Source organism: Acomys russatus, chromosome 22 (assembly GCF_903995435.1).
Source record: "Acomys russatus chromosome 22, mAcoRus1.1, whole genome shotgun sequence".
In the NCBI taxonomy this organism is placed as follows: Eukaryota; Metazoa; Chordata; class Mammalia; order Rodentia; family Muridae; genus Acomys; species Acomys russatus.
In genome coordinates, this window is record NC_067158.1 from 8,577,297 (window position 1) to 8,599,289 (window position 21,993).

Below are 21,993 nucleotides of genomic sequence, written 5' to 3' on the forward strand. Positions count from 1 at the left end.
GGCGGAAATAAAGACCACAGAAGAAGGCTGCTTACTGGTTTGCTCAGCTGCCTTCCATGTACTGCCTATGCCTTTCTCTGCAGTAACGGTCCCAGCCATATCAGTGTATCGGCTAATTTTATGTCAACTTGACACAAGCCAGAATCATCAGAGGGGTGAGAACGTCAATTGAGAAAATGTCCCTGTAAGATCAGGCTGTCAGCAAGTTTATAGGGCATTTTCTTTTTCTTTTTTCTTTAATTATGTTTCTTTTTTAACGTATACATTTAAATCATTACACGTGAATAAAATAAACTATATACAGCAGTAAGAATCACGAGACAATCAGGAATTATATAAAATGTTACATTCATAGTGATTTGGCTATTTGTATTTAGCAACTTGAAGTAAACCTCTTTTCTATCTTGTTGGGTCTAAATTTCTGAATGAAAATCAATATCTATCCTATCTCATCTCTATTAACTTAAACCATCTATTATGATCTAAAAACATCTTAACCTCTAACTAACTAAGCTTAATTGTAAGACTAAACTATCTGGTCTTCAACCCCGTCAGACTCTTCAGAAGGAATAAGACTTGAATACCTGAGTGAGCCGGAAGTGCAGGTTAGCAGCTTCCAAAATGAAAAAAAAAAAAAAAAAGTGATAGAGACAGTTTGCTGCCTGAACACACTCTATAATGTTGGAGCATCATCTTCAGCCTTCTGGCCCAGCATATCTGACAGACATATTTGCGAGGCAGGAACTACTGAGGACTTGCTCAATAGGGCATTTCTAACTTAGTGACTGATGAGGATGGTCCAGCCCATTATGGATGGTGCCATGCCTGAGCTGGTGGCCCAGGGCTCTATAAGAAGCAGGTTGAGCAAGCCATTAGGAGCAAGCCAGTAAGCAGCACTCCTCCGTGGCTTCTGTATCTGCTCCTGCCTGCAGGTTTCTGTTCTATCTGAGTTCCTGTCCTGACTTCCTTCAAAGATGAACAGTGATGGTGAATCATAAAGCAAATAGACCCTTTCCTCCCCAGGCTGCCTTTGGTCACGGTGTTTCACTACAGCAATAGTGACCCTAACTAAGACAACCAGCAGTGGTGGTGGCACACGCCTTTAATCTCCGCACTCAGGAGACTTTCTCTTCCCAGATGACTTTAGTTTGTGTCAAAATGATGAAGACTAGCCAGAACACTATGGCACTATTAATGCAGCTCTGTCTTCCTCGTCTTAGCTGCCTAACCCTTAGTAACGCCCTCCAACCAGAGTACATCTTTTAACAGTTACTCATCAGATCACTGTTACCACTAGGAAATACTTTTTTTCAGGCTTCAGTGGTTTTTAAGAGGCAGTAATTTTGTCCTACTCATTTCTGAAGCTCCACAGCCTAACAAACTATCTCGCCTAAGACTATTATCCTGAGTTCCCATGGCAGATTTATCAGAACGATTTCCATTAAATCTGTTCCAGCCCTTTACTCTTCTCTCGGAAATCCTATAATGTCACCCTCAACCATCAAGAGACACTGGGGGCAAGTCACGCTATCTCTATCTAGAGTGTAGTGCTTCCGCATACAGTTGTTCAGTGGAATTTGAGAGTCTCTGACACAGACGTAGCATTTAGAGATCCAACCACAAATAAACTAAATGTGGACAGAGGCATATGCAGCATTCCAATGTGTTAAAAAAAAAACAACAACAACAACAGCAGCAGCAGCAGCAGCATTTGGTGGCACACACCTTTAATCCCAGTACTCTGGGGGCAGACACAGGTGAATCACTGTGAGCTCCAGGCCAGCCTGGTCTACAGAGTGAGTCCAGGACAGCCAAGGCTACACATGGCAAAACCTTGTCTCACAATACCAAAAAAGAAAGAAAGAAAAAAGAATAGAAAAGCACCACATGAATAAAGTCGTTCAAGGAGTCATTCAGGTTGGTACATTCTACTGAAACCTAACTGCTTTTGGACCCTGTTGCGGCTAATTTTATGTCTACTTGACACAAGTCAGGGTCATAAGTTAGGAAGGATCCTCACCTGGAAACTGTTTCCTTAAGATCAGGCTGTAGGCAAGCCTGTAGGGCATTTTCTTAATTACTGATTGATGGGGAGGGCCCAGCCCATTATGGGTGATGGTGCCATCCCTGGCTGGTGGTCCTGGGTTCTATAAGAAAGCAGTCTGGGCAAGCCATAAGGAACAAGGCAATAAGCAGGCCCCCTCCACGGCCTCTGCATCAGTGCCTGCTCTTCTGGTTCCTGCCTCTACTCAGTCCCTTCAGTGATGGACTAAAACGTGGAAGTGTAAGCCAAATAAACCCTTTCTGTCCCAACTTGCCTTTGGTCTTGGTGCTCCATCTCAGAAATAGAAATCCTCACTAAGACAGACACTAAGGCATCATTATTTCTTTCTCCAAAGAGCAAATCTTCCAAAAACAAAACAGAAGCCACCCAGCGTTCAATTACCAGTAACCGAAAATTCTGAAGGTAGACCAAGAGTATTTTCATTGGTCTATTCCAATGCATGACGTATTTTCGAATAGCCACACAAAACAAACGGAGAATACATCAATTCCCTTAGTAACTTCCATTTTTGTTGTTTGTTTTTGGGGGGGGAGGTTCGTTTTTTGGCTTTCAGGACAGGGTTTCTCTGTGTAGCCTTGGCTGTCCTGGACTCACTTTGTAGACCAGGCTGGCCTCGAATTCACATCGATCCGCCTGCCTCTGCCTCCTGAGTCCTGGGATTAAAGGCGTGCGCCCCCGGCGTAACTTCCATTTTTAATGAAAGCCTCTGGAGTTGTTTTAGCCTCTAACATTCTGCCAGTGTCTCAAAACCTCCTTTGGAACTAACGGGTTTGGCATAGCTTCATCAGGACCTTTTAAAGCACACCCACTTTCTAAAATGCTAATGAAGAAGAAAAAAATGAAAAGGAAAAAAAAAAAGCCAATGTTCACGGGAGGCAGAGAAAGTTAGATTCGTGTACCACAAACTCCTACAAGGAAGGGGCTCACTCCGCAAACAAATCTGACTTTACTTTGGAAAAGTCGCCCTGACGCAAACTGCAGGACACTCCTCCCTCGTGAACGCTGTGCCACTCACACGTTCCAGAGACCGCAGAGGTCGCCCACGCCCGCCTGCTAGGTCCGACCCGGGTTCTGGCTACGTGCCACAGAGCCTCACCCTATTCTGGACCCAAAATAAAAAGAGAGAGAGAGAGAGAGAGAGAGAGAGAGAGAGAGAGAGAGAGAGGAGAGAGGAGAGGAGAGAGAGAGAGAGAGAGAGAGAGAGAGAGGAGAGAGAGAGAGACGAGAGGAGAGAGAGCGAGAGAGAGAGAGAGGAGAAGAGAGAGAGAGAGGAGAGGAGAGAGAGAGAGAGAGAGAGAGAGAGAGAGAGAGAGAGGGAGAAAACCGTCGGGGCCGAGCTCACCTGCCTACCCGGTGAGGACGCAGCTCCGCTGGGTCTGGGTCCCAAGAGCGCTCAGGTGCGCCTTCTTGTCGCCTAGCAACGGTGAAGCCGTCCGATCTTCCGGAAGCGTCAATTCCTCCGGCTTCTGACAGGGTGGGAGTGTTTAAAAGGTTTTGTTTCCGGGTCGAGCGGGCTTTCTGCAACGGAAAGTCTCTTAGCCTCCCCGGTTTAGTCTTTGGAGGAGAATAGACTCTCGTGCAGAGGCGGGTGCTGTCGCTCAGGGGTCGTTTCTCCTCCCTCGAGTTAACGCCTCCCTTCCCGCCAATTGCTGACCGCCATCAGGCAGGCGACTCAGCCAAAGCACAAACCCTCCGCTCACAGCCGTCCTCCAATCACAGAGGCGCAGCCCGGGGGACTACTTAGCAGTCCGCGAGGCGCGCAGAAAGAAGGGGCTTTCGGGAATTGTAGTTTGGACTTGTCAGGACCGCAGGAGGTGGGAGTCAGAGATCCGCCAGATGAACTACACTTCCCAGAGAGCGCGGGGAGCACCCCCTGCCGAACGATTTCTAGCAAGCACCGCCTTTACTCCCAGAGTCGGTGCAGCTGTAGAGGTGACCTGACTGCTGCAGACGGCCTTTGCAGGTGCAGAAATCGACCTTGCAGTCCCCAACAATGGTGAGTGTGAGTTCCTGGATCCTGCAGCAGCTCGGGCCTCTCGGCCCCATCCTGCTCTTGTCACGCTTTAGACAAGCAGTAGTGCCAGGCGCTGCCCTTATTGCTCGATTTGCAAAACCCGACTCATCCTCGCGGACTGGCGCAGTAACCCAGTAATTGGAATGGGATTCGCTTCCATCTGGGAGTTCTTAAAAAGATTTTAGAGAAGTCGTTGTCCTTGGAGAGGCGAGTCTCAATCCTGACGCATGGCTGAGGGACAAAATTTTCTCTGAAGGACGTTAAAGGATTTGATGCGGGGATGAGATTTGATGGGGCGGGGGGGGGCGGGGAATTAGATTCTAACCTCTGTTTTGCCTCTTAAGCTCTTGGAGGGTATGGGCGGCCTCCGATGATGAGGTGGTGTTTCAGGTTATGATCCCAGTTTTCAGGAGACATGTTTCCGCCATGTCTAATTTCAAGGAAAACAAATGTTACTGAAAACCTATTCTTGATCTCCTTTTGTAATACCAGGACTTGTTAGCATCGCTAGTCAGTGTGGATAGTCTTTACTATTCTGTCATGAATTCCAGAAGATCTGATTACAGACGTAGCGCAACCATCTTGTTGAAGCTCTACATGGTTGGATCTTCCTATCTTGTCCCCAGCAGAAGGGGGGGTGGGGGGGTGGTGAAAGAGCTCTGACGTAGGAATAATCTGTGTGCTGTTTGAAGGTGAAGGTGACATTTACCACCAGAATGGAAATTGCCACCGCACTTTAGAATTTATATTTAAAATTACGTTTTCTCCTTTAATCTCAAGCTCGGGAGTGTGAACTAATATTTGGATGAATTGGAAATTTTGCAGAACTCGAAAAGACATGTTTTCAAGCAAATACAAAACTATCTTAACCTCTATAGAGGTTAAGAGACCCCAAGGAGACAACTACTAATTCTTAAAAATTGTTCCCTAGATATTTTGGCACATAAGTAGTTATTTAAATTATGGCTTAAGTGGTTTCTGGTGTGATAATTTAGTCATAAAACGGGGTTAGTTATCCAAGAAGTTCAGACTTCAGGATTTTAGACCTAGATGAAAACCTTTTAAAAATCATCTTAACCAGAACCCCACTTCAAATACTAAAATTTAGTTTGTTTAGCCCCAGACTACAAGTTGCTCAAGGTCAGAAGGTATACACCTAGCATTTCTTACTCTTCCCATTTACCTGGGTTGTATTATGCATTTAACAAGTCGTGGTAGTCTCAGCTGAAGGTCCCAGTTAGGAGATGAGCCCATAATGCCAGCATGTAGCATCTGATAGGTTTGTTCCTCTTCCTTGAGAGTGTTCTTGGAATTCTGAAGTTTAAAAAGAATCTAGAGGTTGTTTCATCTAATCTTTAAACAGCCTGGCAAGGTCACTGACTTCCCAAAGTCAGGGAGATCCTGGGCTCCTGGTTATAGTGTTGAGTTAGCTATGGACTCGCGGGAACCGGCTCCCACCCTAGAAGGTCACATCTATGCCGCGTGACTTGAGATGGTCCGGGCAGAAGAGTTCTGTAACGTTTCCAGTTTCACGTGAGTCAGAATGGTCTTGCCGCCTGAGAGGGGGATGTGAACAAATTACTGATTTACAAAAGAGCTGTCAGTGCGCACGGTGGTGCATGCCATAAATCCCAGCTCTTGGGAGGCAGAGACAGGCAGAGCTCTGTGGTTTCAAAACCAGCCTGGTGTACATACCAAGTTACAGACCAACCAGGGCTGCAGACTCAAATTCAAAACCATTCCTAAAGGGACTCTTTGCCGTTGTCCCTAGGGGAGTCACCTAAGAATACCTAGAGGAATCGGGATACATGGAAACTAAAAAGTAAAAAGGGAACGCTATTCTGTGGGATAAGAGAGGGAAGACTTGAATTCAAGTGTTTCAACTAGAGAGCGCATTCTTAAGGCAGCCTGTATCTGCAGGAAGGTCATTAATGCCCTGCCAAGAGAGAGGCCGTTCCTTTTTGGATCTTGGCGGAATGCCCAGATATCTGAGCAAAGAATAGTAACGTGCATTGGCCCTATTGCATCGTGAGACATCAGTGGGGCTCTCCTGCCCTCCTGCTTTTCAGCTGCAGTGTCTCAGGAAAGCAGTAAGAACCAAACTGTTCGTTTCTTTTACCTACTTAATCGTCAGCGTTCAGATCCTAAGTTAGCACAGAATTGCTCAGACACAGAAGGAGAGAGCTGGGGTGGGATCAACCAGTGATTCGCTAGCCACGGCCTCCTCACCTCAGACTGTGATGATGCTGGGAATGCATTTTTAATAAGTGGCCACATGACTCTGCTGACCCTCAATGAGACTTTCTAGAAGGTTAAACTTTAACATGTGATTGCTACTTTTCCCCTCTTTTTTTTTTTTAAGACAGAGTTTCTCTGTGTAGCCTTGGCTGTCCTGGATTCCCTTTGTAGACGAGGCTAGCCTCGAACTCACAGAAAGCCACCTCCCAAGTGCCGGGACTAAAGGCATTTGCCACCACGCCCGGCTTCCCCCCTCATTTTTTACTCCAGCTTGCTTTACACATAGAAGGGGCTTTCTATGGTAATGTTCTTTTGTTTTTTGAGGCAGGGTCTCATGGTAGCCTACACTGGCCTAACTCTTAGAACTCCTGGCCTTCCTATCCACCTCCCCGCCTGCCCCAGGATTGCAGGCGTGTGCTACAGCGGATAGCAGTGTGGTTTTGGTTTGGTTTTGTCGTTTCTTTACACTGACCCTTTAGCTTTGCCCTTACCTTATTCATTCATTAAGTATATGCTGAAACCTCTATGAAGAGTGCAGATTTAAGTCAAAGGAAAACCACTCTCAAGGGAGCCTCACACTCCAGCTGAGTGACAGGTGTAAATGCATAGCTGCAGGCTGCAGTTATCCTGGGGGAAGTTTCCATGGTGTTTCCACACACACATACTCACATAAATAAATGTAATAAAAATATTTAAAAACCGTGACATAGTTTTACTTACTACAGCTGAAATATGGCCCCTCCATTTCCAGCCTTCTCAATACACACATATATGTATAAAATATCTTCACTTTTTAAAAGCACATTCAATTTGCTTCCAGTTGTGTACATTTCAGTCTTTATGGTAGCAGTATTTATAGGGATCCAACATTTTTTTTTTTTAAGATTTATTTATTTGGGGCTGGAGAGATGGCTCAATGGTTACGAGCACTGACTGCTCTTCCAGAGGTCCTGAGTTCAATTCCCCGCAACTACACAGTGGCTCACAAACATCTATAATATGATCTGATGCCCTCTTCTGGCCTGCAGGGGTACAAGCAGGTAGAGCACTCTATACATAATAAATAATTTTTTTTTTTAATTTAAATGTATACAGTACTCTGCCTGCATACCAGAAGAGGGCATCATTTCTCATTATAGATGCTTGTGAGATGTTTGTGAACCACCATGTGGTTGCTGGGAATTGAACTCATGACCTTTGGAAGAACAGTCAGTGCTCTAACCCTCTGAGCCACCTCTCCTGCCCCACCCCCCCAGCTATTTCTTAAGTGCATTCTTGAGTTCCAGTTATGTGCCTGTTTTTATTTGTCAGTTGGGAAGTAGCACTGAATAGAATTCAGACTGTGGGAAGATAGTGAAATAGGCAAAGCCCAGAGAAAAGGAGAGCAGCGTCTTCCTTCTCATTTCTTAACTTAAGAAGGAGGCATGATAAGGTGAAATGCATATACAGGCTTAAACATGCGTCTGTGGCATCCCAGAGCATAAGTCATGTAGAGCTGTAGATAGCAGAAAGTAGCCATATAAAGTAGTGTGTTCTAGCTGTACATGTAGTTTATTCTGGACATAGATACATGTTTATTAAGTACATATTAGTATGGATACATATTTTTATTACAGTTGGCTTACTTATCTATTAAATTTCATGTATATAGAGATACGGGAAAATAAGGGAGAAATCCAGGCATCAGGGAGACTTTTCTCCATAGATTTCTGATATATTCTGATTATATTCATGCATACCCTGGGCATGTTTTTTAGGAAGAAACGCAAATCAGATTTTTTTTGTTTGGCTGGTTGGTTTGGTTTTTTCGAGACAGAGTTTCTCTGTGTTGCCCTAGCTGTCCTGGATTCACTTTGTAGACCAGGCTGGCCTTGAATTCACAGAGCTCCTCCTGCCTCTCTTCCTAGGTGCTGGGATTACAGGTGTGCTCCACCACGCCCAGCTCACATTTTTTTCTTTATAACAATACTTATTTACTGACTTTTCTGTTTTGACACCTGTGGGTGCCAAGGTCCTAGGTGCTGTTGATTTCAGGCATCCATCTTTCAGTCTCAGACAGTCAACTCACCCAGAAGAAGTCCCTGTCGTCGTCGTCGTGTCCCCCCCCCCCCCCCCCCCCCCGTCAATTAGTGGGTCACTTCGTCATGCAAGGAGGGACTGGGCTAACAGAGCACAAAACAGTGCTCAGCATTGTCAAGGAAGGGAACAGTTTGTCGTGGTTCTAATTTTTAAATTTACCTAGCTTAATTTAAACTTCTTTCCATTACTCAGCCCTCATTTTGAATACAGTTGTTATTTTAGTCTACGTGTCTTATTTTATCCAGTCTCTTAGCTTGTAAAGCTGCTTCTTTCTGTTATATAACTATTGCATTCTTCCCACCCCCACCACCCCCCATGGTTTCTCTTCCTTCTTTTTTCTTTTTTTCCCCCCTTTGGTTTTTCAAAAGTGCTGGGATTAAAAGTGTGTACCACCATGCCCAGCTTCTTTTTAGAAAACAATTTTCTCTTGGATTCAGATTGACAGCTATCACTGTTTTAAATAAATAAATAAATAAATAAATAAATAAATAAATAAATAAATAAATAAAGGCTTTGACCCGCAAGACAACTCAGTGGGTGAAAAGCACTTGCTGCCAAGTCTGCCAACCTGAATTGAGTCCCCAGGAGCCACATACTAGAAGGAAAATATCAACTCTCCAAGTTGCAGCAAGCTGTGCCATGGGTACCCCACCCCATACACCTTTAATAAATATAATTGTAAAAATAAAGGCTTAACACTGGGCATAGTAGTGCGCACCTTTAATGTCTGCCCTCGGGGGCAGAGGCAGATGGATCTCGGTGGCCTACATGAGGGACTCTGCCTCCAAATAAGTACAGGGTTGGTTTTCTCCTGAGTAGTTAAGTCAAAGCAGGATTGTTTTATTCAACCTTTGGCCCACAGTGGAGGACTCTGACAAGGTGGGGACCAGGGACTTGCATGATAAAGGTCTGTGAGGCTCTCCCGGCCTGCCAAGGCTTGTATCTCCACATAATATGGACAAGACATTGTGGACAGATTTTTTGACAAGATGGAAACAATTGCATAAGTCCATCTAGTTCTCAGCTTTTGCTCCCATTTGGTAAAAGTGAGAGAACACTTGCTTCATAAGTGTGCCGCCGGACATGTTTCGTAAGTTGCTTATTCATTTGTGCATGCTGTCTTTACTGAAAACAAGCCCGCAAGTTTTCTGCTAAGCAAGTCAGGAATGGCTTTTAGGTGTCACATTCACTTTTAAAACATGCATTGCCCTATTGAGGTAACGCTTTACTAAGTGGTGACTGGATCTTTCTCATTACAGTCTGAACCAATTAGAGTCCTTGTGACGGGAGCGGCTGGTCAAATCGCATATTCACTGTTGTACAGTATTGGAAATGGATCTGTCTTTGGTAAAGACCAGGTAAGGGCATGTCTATAATCCTTGGCACTGTAGTAAAAGAATGTTCTTGATAAGGCTCTGTATTTAGTCACAAACGGCGAAGGAACGGGCAGCCCCAGTAAATGTAGTAAGTCCTTTGCTGTAAGTGGAAGCTGGTAAGTCGTTTATAGGCTGCCCTGCAGGCACTGAAAGTTACCTGAAATCAGAGCTCCTTTTCCTGTGGCCATCAGGTAAGAGCCAATGTGTCACTGTCGGGGAGAGGCCTTGGGAAAGTTGTAGAATCTGTCCTGTCTTTGCAGTGATGGTGTTTTGACCCCAAATAATCAGATGAGAAATCTCCCCGCCACAGGAAGCAGCCACCCTTAAGTCTGGCTTCTGTCTGCTCAAGTTCTAAAGTATCTGTTGATCCTTCCTCTTGACCTACAGATAGCTGAATTCCCCCTCACGTCAGATATTCTAGTTATCTATCTCTAGTTAGCTGCCTGTGAGCTGAAAGCATGCCTGCGGCTACCAAGAGCAAGCTGTGGCATCTCCACAATTATGCTGACCAGTGAAAGCTAAATGTAGACAAGACCTGGGCCAAGACTCGGTGTGAGTGTGTGCCGTGGCCTGCACCGACGTGAGTGTGAGCCATGGCCTGCACCGACGTGAGTGTGAGCCATGGCCTGCACCGACGTGAGTGTGAGCCATGGCCTGCACCGACGTGAGTGTGCCATGGCCTGCACCGACGTGAGTGTGAGCCATGGCCTGCACCGACGTGAGTGTGTGCCATGGCCTGCACCGACGTGAGTGTGTGCCATGCGACGTGAGTGTGTGCCATGACCTGCACTGATGTGAGTGAGAGCCATGGCCTGCACCGACGTGAGTGTGAGCCATGGCCTGCACTGACATGAGTGTGTGCTGTGGCCTGCACCAACATGAGTGTGAGTCATGGCCTGCACCGACGTGAGTGAGAGCCGTGTCCTGTACTGACCACTGCTGTCCTGCTCTTCCACAGCCCATCATTCTCGTGCTCCTGGATATCACTCCCATGATGGGCGTCCTGGACGGGGTCCTGATGGAGCTGCAGGACTGTGCCCTCCCCCTTCTCAAAGGTGAGCTGGGAAAAGGAAAGATTGCCAATGAGAAATTGTTTCATGAAAATGTTCTGTTGTTATTGTTTGAATCACCCTGCTTTTTAAGCATGAATAGCAAGAAGAAATAAGTGAAAACGCAGAAAGCAGTCAGTGGCAAGTCAAGGGCTTGCTGTCCCTCGAGTCTACATATAATTTATAATACTAATTACATATGATATACTCAAGGCCATGCCTCCAGGCTCTTTGCATTGTGCTCTTGTTTGGCGTCTACTTAGAAGTAGCAGAGCGCCCTGTAACACAAAATGTTCCGTTCCAAGGGACGTGCTGCAGGCGATGTGCTACTCTAGGTGCTCGCTGGTGCCTGTGTGCTTACTTCCCCCTTCCTCTGCCAAGCAGTGGCTCAGGGTGGGGAGGCAGCCCTTAGTATCGCCCAGCTCGAAGGAAAACATGGACTCTGCCTACTCAGGCATTTCCTAGAAGAATGGCCGTCCTACCCAGATCACGTGGTCCCATGGCTCTAACCTCTAGAGTCTAAAGCAATGCCTGCCTGTGCCCAGCTTCTCTGCTGGCTGCGTCTCCTTACCCACAGCCCTCCCAAGTCTCTGTTGCATTTCCCTTCTGTCACTAATGGACCCAGTGTGGTCTGGGAGAGAAGGCTTGACAAAAAAGGATGTGTAGGCGGATACTTTTTTTTTTCTTTCTTATGTTCCTCCATTTGGGGGCTCAGCATCTGACTGACATGAGTTTACTGGCCTAAAGCTTTACAGATAGAAGTGCTGACTGACTCTTGGCTCTGGCCTTTCACTACACTGAAAGGAAAGCAACGCTGCATGTTTCTTGACCAAAAAACAAGTTCTGTGTGTCTGTCAGGCAGACGCTGGCATTCTGGTTGAACTCTGGACTGACCTCACTATCTTATCATGGTGGTGCTAGTTTCCTCACACCTTAGTTTCTTCATTGTGACTGTGAAGATTGCATGTGATAGAATACAATCCTTAGCTTTATCCCCAGGACATTATGCCCCGGTAAACATTATTTTTCAATTTGTGATTGGTTTCTTAAACCATGAAGTAATTACAATCTAAAGGTTAAGTAAATTCGTTTCTCTTCTGTGTAATCTGTGACAGTAAATTAAACAAAAATGCTGCTTCCAAAGACTGCATCATGCATGATCGTGTAAACAGTAAATGATACAGAGCTGTTTAATTGAGGTAATTATTGATGAAAGAAATAAAAAATAATTGTTGACTTACGGCTGTGTTCCTAGCAGGTGTGAAATGAATATATTATCTTTTTGTTTGCTTGGGTTTTTTTATTGTTATTGTTTTTGTTTTTGCTTTTTCTTTTGGCCTCTGAAAAGTATGTCAACATAAACTGAGAAAATAAACATTTACCGCAGTTTGAAATAAGTAGAGTCACTATGCAAAGGGAAACTTCAGACTTGGCCATCTAAGCAGCTCTGTTTTTTTTTGTTTTTTTTTTTTTTTGCCATGTTCACAGATGTCATTGCAACCGACAAAGAAGAGGTTGCCTTCAAAGACCTGGATGTGGCTGTCCTGGTGGGCTCCATGCCAAGAAGGGAAGGCATGGAGAGGAAAGACCTCCTGAAAGCCAATGTGAAAATCTTCAAGTCCCAGGGCACAGCCTTGGAGAAGTATGCCAAGAAAACGGTTAAGGTGACTGGCAGGATATTTCATGGTTTGGTTTGTTTGTTTTGGTTTTGGTGGTGGTTTTTGTTTTGGTTTTGTTTGTTTTGCTTTTTTTAAACTTCTGCTTCTGATATTTAAATGCCAGAATTGCTTGTTTCCAGTTATATACAAAGGTTAGTAAGTACAGATAGACGTGGAAGGAAGGAGATGCTTTTCTTGTGCCATTTGCTGTAGGGTACTTGCTGGGACCTTTAGGTTCACTCAGTGTTTCGGGAGATGGCTGCTAAATGCCTTTGCTCTCAGTCACCGGAGATGCAGCTTCTGCACGTTTGTGCTTTCCAGACGGAATTGTTACAGTTTGTCTCTTAGGCTTAGCTGGCATGACTTCCTCTTCTGTCTCTGTAGCTATTTATATTCGTTTTAAATTTGTCTTATTATCCCAAAACCACTCTTCACGTTTGACCTATTTATAACATTTCACAGTTGTCTATATTTCGCTTGCTGGAGGTTTCACTTTAAATAGTTAACTTTTCTCTGTAGTCATTAACAAGAAATAAGAACGATTAGGAACGCACAGGTGTCTTGTAACCGATCACAGACAGAGGTGTTCAGACCGGACCTGTGGTTCTGTTTACATGGTGAATCCACCTCTGCAGGTCTCTACTGGGGAAAGTACTCACACCTTGGGGCACTCGGAAGCGCAATGTGCTTCCAGGGGCCAAAAGGGATGTGTGTACGTTTGACTCATTAGAGTTAGAGGAATTGTGATGATTATCTATATTTTACGAAATAGCCCAGCTAATTCTTAGGATTAGGCCATTTTAAGAAACACTTAATTTTCAGGGGCTGGAGAGATGGCCCAGACATTAAGAGCACTGGCTGCTCTTCCAAAGGTCCTGAGTTCAATTCCCAGCAACTACACAGTAGCTCACAACCATCTATAAAGTGATCTAATGCCCTCTTCTGGTATGCAGTTGTAAATGCAGGCAAAACACTGTATACATAATAAATTTTAAGAGGAGGAAATAGGAAAAAAAAAACACATAATTCACAAAAACAAATTGGATTCCAACACTCAGGAAGCAGAGGCAGGCGGATCACTGTGAGTTCGAGGCCAGCCTGGTCTACAAAGCGGGTCCAGGACAGCCAAGGCTACTCAGAGAAACCCTGTCTTGAAAAACAAAAACAAATTGGTTTTCTAAACACCTTAAAAAAAAAAAAAAAAAAAAGGAAACCTTATGAATGGCTCAAACTCCAAAATGAAGCTGTAGAAGCCATAGGCGCCTTGCTTTTTGTGGTAAATAGATGAATGATCTGTCTCCATAGTAAAACATGAAAATGTAAGTTGGGTGTGGTGGTGCACGCCTTTAATCCCAGCACTTGGGAGGCAGAGGCAGGAGGATCTCTGAGTTTGAGGACAGCCAGGGCTATACAGAGAAGCCCTGTCTCAAAACCATCACCACCACCCCCCAAATAAAGAAAACAAAAAGATGCGTCCCTTAGGTCTGAGATACTGAGTGACCTGCATATGATAGAAATCTAACGTATAGGCACTGTTAGCACGTTGTAGGGCAGGTGTCATGGTGCCTCTGTGTCTTCTGTGCCTCCCTCCCGTCCAGGTGATCGTTGTGGGAAACCCCGCCAATACAAACTGCCTGACAGCCTCCAAGTCAGCCCCATCGATCCCCAAGGAGAACTTCAGCTGCCTGACTCGCTTGGACCACAACCGAGCAAAATCTCAAGTAAGAAAAATGACTTTTAAAACTCAAAGATTCCAGTTTTGAAACCTTTTCTTTTACTTTTAAAATAAATTTTGGTTTGTACATTTGTTGTTTTTATTGAGCAGGAAACTATTCCTTTTTTTTTTTTTTTTAAGTAATATTTACTTTATTTAGTGTGTGGGTATTACCGAGAGGTGTGAGCTCCCATGTGAGTGCTGGGAATTGAACCTGGGTCCTCTAGAGGATCAGCCCTTGCTCTTAACCACTGAGCCATCTCTCCAGCTCTTTTTTTTTTTTTTTTTTTTTTTTTTTAATTAAAGATTAGGAAGACTTTGAATCTGTTCTGTAAAGAACAGAGGCTGGCCTTTCTCTTTAGTTTTATCTTCAACTAACCAATTGTGAAATATATATATATATATATATGTATATCAATGCAGTTGTTAATGTCTCGATATAGCAGCTTAAAATTAGTTACAAATGAAACAACATATGACATATAATTTAGTTTAATCATGTCATAGATTGTAGAACAAAAGACTTGAGTGGTATGTGTTTATGCTTCATTGTTCTCTATAACTGATTTTACATTTACTATTCAATTTTAATACTTTAAAATGTTTTGTGTAATTATTAAAATTATCAAAGTATTCCTTACTTCTTGGAGGCTTAGAATGACTGACTAGGAGATTAGCAGTAGCTTTTCAAGGCACTGGCCTCAGCCTCTCACTCAGGCTAGCTTCTGGCTTCTCCACTGGCCTCAGCCTCTCACTCAGGCTAGCTTCTGGCTTCTCCGCTGGCCTCAGCCTCTCACTCAGGCTAGCTTCTGGCTTCTCCGCTGGCCTCAGCCTCTCACTCAGGCTAGCTTCTGGCTTCTCCGCTGGCCTCAGCCTCTCACTCAGGCTAGCTTCTGGCTTCTCCGCTGGCCTCAGCCTCTCACTCAGGCTAGCTTCTGGCTTCTCCGCTGGGCTCAGCCCCTCACTCAGGCTAGCTTCTGGCTTCTCCGCTGGGCTCAGCCCCTCACTCAGGCTAGCTTCTGGCTTCTCCGCTGGGCTCAGCCTCTCACTCAGGCTAGCTTCTGGCTTCTCCGTTCTGAAGTAAGGATGAGATTGGAGTTCTCAAGGACAGCACTCTTTGCTTTTCTCAAGCACTGTCTCATCCATCCTGCTTGACCCACAGATCCTCACTTCTGTATAGTTCTGTGGGAGTTGTGCTAAGAAAACGATTCTTTAAACAGAAAAAAAAAGGAGTTTAAAGTTTTGTTTTTTTTTTTAGAATGTCTTAGACTGTGAATTGACCCTTTTACCTCTGGAATATCCAATAAAGGCTTGGTGCTTTTATATAGCTCTTAATTCTCATGGTAACTGTAAAGCATTTATTGTGCTTATTTTACACATTTAAAAAAAAAAAAAAAAAAACATGAGACCCAGAGAGACCAAGGACCCTGCCCAAACTCAGACAGCCAACTAATGGTGGAACCTTCTAGATTCACCTGAATATAGACTAGACCCTTGTATATGATCTATATTAAGTATATAAGCATTAAGTAAACTAACTACATTTTGCTAGCCCTTAGCATGACGCTGTCGCATAATAAAAGACAGTAAAGATTCGCTGCTATGATTGATGTATTTATTATTAGGAGAAATGTAGCCTAAAGTTGAAAGAGCCATACCATTAATGCCTCCCTCAACATCCCAGCTAACTTAGACAATTATTCTCTCTTCTGTGAGGTGCTTTAGGAAGGGATGGGATTTGACTGGAGGCCGAGTTAGCCATGAGGGACAACAGAAGGGACGGAGAAGTTTGCCGCAGTTGTAGGCGTGGGCCGACCAGTGAGTGCTTCCTTAGTCCTGCCGAGAACATGGTGACGTGATCCTGGCAAGCCTGCTCCATGGTCTTCCTGAGGCCGCGATAGCAGCACAAGCTGGACAGTTCTGCTTCCAGAAATGTCACAGAGTGGCACTTTGTCCTAGTGCTTGAAATAGTTTCCTTCCCTTGTGGGGGTAAAAGTCGTGAATGAACCAAGAATGAAGACGCACACAGCCTGTCGCTCACAGGCCCTTGGCTAGGCAGCTTCAGTATTTCAGGGTGTCAATCTGGCATAGCAAGAGCTGTCAGAAGTTTTTGAAGAAGCCTTTCCTTCCTCTTATAGAAGTTGTTATCCAAATGAGAAGTAATTAAACCCAAAATAAAATTTTCCTACAGGAATCGTGACAAGTCCTCCAGGATTTGTTCAAAACTTTCAAAGCTCTACTTACCTAGTGACTGATAACCTACTGAATTCTCCTGTGTGTGTGAACCCCATTGCTAGATGTGTACATACATAACACACACACACACACACACACACACACACACACACACACACACGATGACCTGGCAGTCCTACTGCTGTGAGAAGAAAATTGGGGTTGGAGAATTAGTCAAAAATTTAACAGATCTGTATGACAAACATGAAAGTTTGCCTCAGGGAAGCAAGAAATGTTATCCTCTGTGTGTTTGACTGTGGGGTGACTGACTGTCACCCCAGTTCTCACATGACTGACATTCAGAAGCAGCATCTGCTGGGCACAGAATCTGCCCTTTGTTGCCCAAAGGATTATTAGCTCCAGAGATCAGAGGAGGAAGAGACCATGGGCACCATGGACAAAGGAAAGGAGCCGAAGGGCCTCAGGGAGGGGAAGGAAGCCCCACAGCAGTGCTCTTCACTGTGTTGGATTAGTTAAAGCTGATACTTAAGGGGTCAAGATTTCTCAAGTTAGCCGGGCATGGTGGCACATGCCAGGAATCCCAGCACTCGGGGAGGCAGGGGTAGGCAGATCTCTGAATTCCAGGCCAGCCTGGTCTACACAGCAAGTCCAAGACAGCCAAGGCTACACAGAGACCCTGTCTTGAAAAAAAAAAAATTACTTAAGTTCTTAGTGCACTCTGTGCTTTTACCCGAAGTATAGATATTAGTGTAAATATTCATAAATGTATTAAATGTTTCGTCACAAAGAGAATGTGTGGACAGAGTCTGTGTAGCCGTACTAATGCAGGTGCTCTGCGCATGTGTGTAAAATATGCTAGCCTGTGTCCGTTATGTTCTGTGACCTAAAGCATCTCAGCTTACAGCATTTTCAGCCCTGCTTAGTGTCTCGGGTGGTGGTGGCTGTTCTGCGTGTTACGTCACAAGCCTCCTTAGTTTAGTTCTCAAATCTATAACATAGGGGCAGTCACAGTTTGGTTACATAACTCCCTTCTAATACCAACATCACTAATTATGATTAGTTGAAAATTAATTTGTATTTTGTACATAACAAAATTATGCCAAAATAGGATGAATATGCCTCAAGTGTCTAACCACGGTGATAAGATGGCACCCATGTAAGTAGTAACAAAGCTCGTATTTCTGCATTAAAAATCTGTTTGGCTATTGGTCAGTGTTTTATACCTGGTGAACTTACTGTGCCAGTAATCTAATCACAAATTACAAGATTCTCTCTGTACTGTGATGTTTCAAGTTCCTAATTGTTGACACCATGTTGACGTGTTTCAGGATGTGGCTGAGCAGCAGTATCTGCCTTTCTCCAAATCCATGTAGCTTGTTTTTGCCTAGTGTTTCAGAAGCTTTTTACCTTTACTTAGGACCTCTAGCAAACAAGTCACAATTTGCACTAAAAACCAACTGACCAACTGATGTGTCTGCTTTTGATTGAGCTAGATTGCGCTCAAGCTCGGTGTGACTGCCGAGGACGTGAAGAACGTCATCATCTGGGGAAACCACTCGTCAACTCAGTACCCAGACGTCAACCACGCGAAGGTGAAACTGCACGGGAAGGAGGTTGGCGTGTATGAGGCCCTGAAAGATGACAGCTGGCTCAAGGGAGAGTTCATCACGGTAGGAAGTGTGTGCGCCCCGGCCCACCTCACTGCCGGGCTCAGTATCCGGCCAGGGGCCTTGAGGGACCATCAGGGCCAGCTGGTGTGTCACAGTTGAGATTGTCCAAGTCAGAAAAACTTAGCTCTCCAGTTTTGTTTAGACCAAGATCTGTCTCTGTGTTGACTGTGTCGGATGTGCTGTAGAAGTTTCTACTGTTTTGCTTTGTTTATTCCAAAAGGCTGGTACTTACAGCCGAAGTGGGATAGTGAGATTAGCGTTAGGAGACTCAGGAAGCCATGCCTACAGTGGTCTTTCGCCATTGGGCTGCATGTGGAACTGATGAGTTTTGCTGTCTCTCTGTGCCCCCTCCCAGACCGTGCAACAGCGTGGCGCTGCTGTCATCAAGGCTCGGAAACTGTCCAGTGCAATGTCTGCTGCGAAAGCCATCTCAGACCACATCAGAGACATCTGGTTTGGAACCCCAGAGGTGAGGGTTCTCAAGAGTTGCACGGGCCATTCTTCAGCTTTGCCCCTCGGTGCTAGAATGTAAAAAGAGCAACTGAGCAAGTTCAGCCCGTGTCCTAGCTCAGTAGCCTGCGAGGCAAGGAGCCCAGGAATGTCACTTAACCTCTCTAGGCCGTATTGTCAACTGCTACAGGACATTTATTGCAAAGGCTGTTAAGACCTAGTGGCTTACACGTGGTGAGCTGTTCTTTTTAAAACTAGTGTTGGCCGTTACATTCTCAGCTATAAAGTAAGAGTGGTGTTTGGGGCTGGAGGGCTAGCTCGGCAGGGAAGAGTGCTTGCTTCTCCTGCCGGGGATCCAAGTTCATTCCCAGAAGCCATATCAGGCAGTTCACAACCACCCCTAATGCCAGCTCCCAAGCACATGTGTGCACGCACAGATAGACACGTACACATAAATACAAAAAAAGAGAGAGAGAGAGAGTAGTGAAGCCAAGACCTGCTTTTACACACGATCTGGGAGAGAGGATGGGGCGGTGTCTGTGAACCCGTGTTGCTGCTGGCTCCTCACAGGGTAGATACGCAGGTAGCTGGGGAGGTCAGCTCTTCTCATTGTAGTAGTTACTGTGCATGTCAAGCCCTGCAAGCCGCGATAATGTAAGACTTTTTCAGGGAGAGTTCGTGTCGATGGGCGTGATCTCTGATGGCAACTCCTATGGCATTCCTGATGACCTGCTCTACTCGTTCCCTGTCGTGATCAAGGTGGGTGGGTGTGTGCGTGCATGTGTGTGTGTGTGTGTGTGTGTGTGTGTGTGTGTTCCTAAAGTAGATATTCCTTTCTAATATCAAGTCACTATTAGATAATCTGAAAAGCAAGAGCCAACTCTTACTACCAGACACTTGGTTATTATAATAACTCTATGTTGTGCTCATAACCAGAATTACGCTTTCTCACAAACCCACAGCCCTCAGCGTTGTTCTTTAGTGTAGTCGTGGTGCAGTTCATTATAACTTTCTGTGGATTTCTTTTAAGACTCATGAATTTCAAACTCAAGTGGCATGGTATTCATTGCTTTGGGATTGACCTGAGGGAGTGAAGAAATCATAGACATGTTCAGAGAGCTGGGATTGGGTGGGTGAGGTGCTCTGATGGCGCCGCCGCAGGAGGCCTCTGTAGGAGCAGTCTCAGGGAGCAGTCATGCGGGAGGAGGAAGCTGTGCTTGGTGTGGCTGCCGTCTTCTACCTTCCGCACATCGTCAGTATCAGTACCAGGGCCGGGGAAGGCCCTGCCATTCCCATGGGTCTGAAGCACAGGGTCCTGGACATGGTGGTGCTCACTTCATGCCGGGGTTCATTCTCCCCACACTGAAGTTTTGTGGGTGATTGATGATTTAGGTTCTAGACCTTGTGTTCCGGAAGGACTCTTCCCTAGGACGCAGGAGACCCTGGCTGGGCCTCACCCCAAGTGTGATTTTAAAGGGTGGACTCTGGCTTAGAGTCTGGCGTGAACACAGTTGCGCTTTGAGTATCATTGTGAGGAGGCTGGTCTGTGCTGAAAGGTCCCTCTCACTGAATCTCTTGCAATTGTTCTCGAACAGAACAAGTCCTGGAAGTTTGTGGAAGGCCTCCCTATTAATGATTTCTCACGTGAGAAAATGGACCTTACTGCAAAGGAACTGGCAGAAGAAAAAGAAACTGCTTTTGAATTTCTTTCCTCGGCATGACTAGACAATCATGTTACCAATAAGTACCTCAAAGCTGAGGAATCAAAGTGTCGTCTTTGAGCCTAGTACCAAACAGTAATAATGCTATACTCAAATCGTGAACAGCAACATATTTTAAACATCATGTGCTCCGTGGTGCAGATTTGTGAAAGTCTATCATGCTCTTAGTGCTGTGATCTAAATAAAAATATATTCAAGTGAAACTGTCTCAGCCTCTATTTCCAGCTAATATTTAGTATCGCCAATAAATCTGTTTGCCCCAACAGATGGCAATTAAACTTTTTCTTAATTCAGCAAAAGAAATAAAGACGGAAAATGTTAGGAAGTAAAGGCAGTGATGGATGGGGAAGCCCAATCAAGCTATTTCAGAGGCATTTCATTACTCAGATGAGTTACTTATATTTTTATGTCCTTAAAGGTTGGTTCATGTTTTGCTGATAATTTGATTTTCAAAATAGCTATAAGAAGGTTGTAGATAATCTATCTTCCTTATAGTCTTCTATAACAGAATAATGAATCATTAAAATTCATATCCAATAATAACAAAGTGTTAATGTTTGTGATCTGAGGTTATTGGAAATATAACACTAAAACAAACTGGTTTTGAGGCAGTCTGTTTTCCACGAGAACACATTGCTTCTCTGTGCTTTTAATGCACCACTCACATTGCAATAAATACTTAGTACCTCAGGGCTTGTTCTAATGCCCTGTGTGGATATTCAAATACTTGTTGGTTAGATTTGCTATTTACCTGTATTGGTAAATATTTTCTGTATTGGAGCTATAGATGTAGCTCAGTACAGTGTTTGCTTATACAGCAAGAAGCCCTGTGTTCAATCCTCAGTACCACAGAATCAGGCATGGTGGTGCATTCCTGTAATCCCAGCACTCAGGAGGGTCAAAAGCCAAAGTCACGCTAGGCTACATAGTTCAAGGTTAATTTGGGACATGTGAAAGCCTGTCTTCAAAAATTGTTCTTTTTTTGGTTGGTTGGGTTTTTTTTTTTTTTTTTGGTTTTCGAGACAGGGTTTTTCTGTGTAGCCTTGGCTGTCCTAGACTCACTTTGTAGACCAGGCTGGCCTCGAACTCACAGCAATCTACCTGCCTCTGCCTCCAGAGTGCTGGGATTAAAGGCGTGCACCACCACCGCCTAGCTGTTTTTCTTAATAAAATGACCTATTCTACCAGGTCTAATAAGATCTGGAAAAGGACATGGCAAGGGTTTAAAACTACTTTGAGAAGAAAAATAAAACTACCTTTAGGACTGCTAGTATCTAGAAGCAAAAAAAAAAAAAAAATCAAAAATTGTATATAGATTAATAAAATTGCATGAATTATGAATGTGTGCCAGATAGTAAGTTATTCTCAGTTCCCATTCATTTCCCACCTGTCTCGTTTTGAAAACACAAAATGCCAGTAGAGGTGTGGGAAGTGCAGTGTCAGAAACAGATGAACGCCGTTGGCCTTTCCTCCGTGTCACGCATATTGACAACAATCAATTGACAAAGCACGACAGTTCATTCATTGACAGCAGTCTGCCCAAATACCCCCAGCTATCCTAGATCGACCCACCCCAGCCCCCACCTCGGCCTAGGAAAGCATGGGTTTTTTTATTCTAATCTTAATGGCTATGTTATTAGTAAGCTTTACTCTCAGGAATCAGGTCTTGAAGACTGAGGAAATCAGACCTCCAACTCTGGTACAGAGCTGAGGTAGCTGTCCATGCAGTGACTAACAGCTCTTACATACCCGGCTCCTCTGTG

The 21,993-nt window shown here is 44.6% G+C and overlaps 2 protein-coding genes across 2 annotated transcripts in view; one reads left to right on the top strand and one right to left on the bottom strand.

The window, feature by feature from the left end:
* Positions 1–3,538, bottom strand: part of Wdpcp (WD repeat containing planar cell polarity effector) — a 270,649-nt gene extending 267,111 nt beyond the window's left edge. The window contains exon 1 of the mRNA XM_051165342.1: positions 3,408–3,538. The gene's annotated coding sequence lies outside the window, so the exon portion shown is untranslated. The remainder of the gene's footprint in view (positions 1–3,407) is intronic.
* Positions 3,539–3,896: 358 nt separating this feature from the next.
* On the top strand, positions 3,897–20,433 carry Mdh1 (malate dehydrogenase 1). The gene is made up of 9 exons (XM_051165352.1): positions 3,897–4,061; positions 9,656–9,754; positions 10,731–10,827; positions 12,310–12,485; positions 14,078–14,200; positions 17,883–18,059; positions 18,415–18,528; positions 19,179–19,268; positions 20,105–20,433. Exons 1-9 carry the CDS (start codon positions 4,059–4,061, stop codon positions 20,228–20,230), a joined length of 1,005 nt encoding a protein of 334 aa, XP_051021309.1. The 5' UTR covers positions 3,897–4,058; the 3' UTR covers positions 20,231–20,433.
* Positions 20,434–21,993: the final 1,560 nt, after the last annotated feature.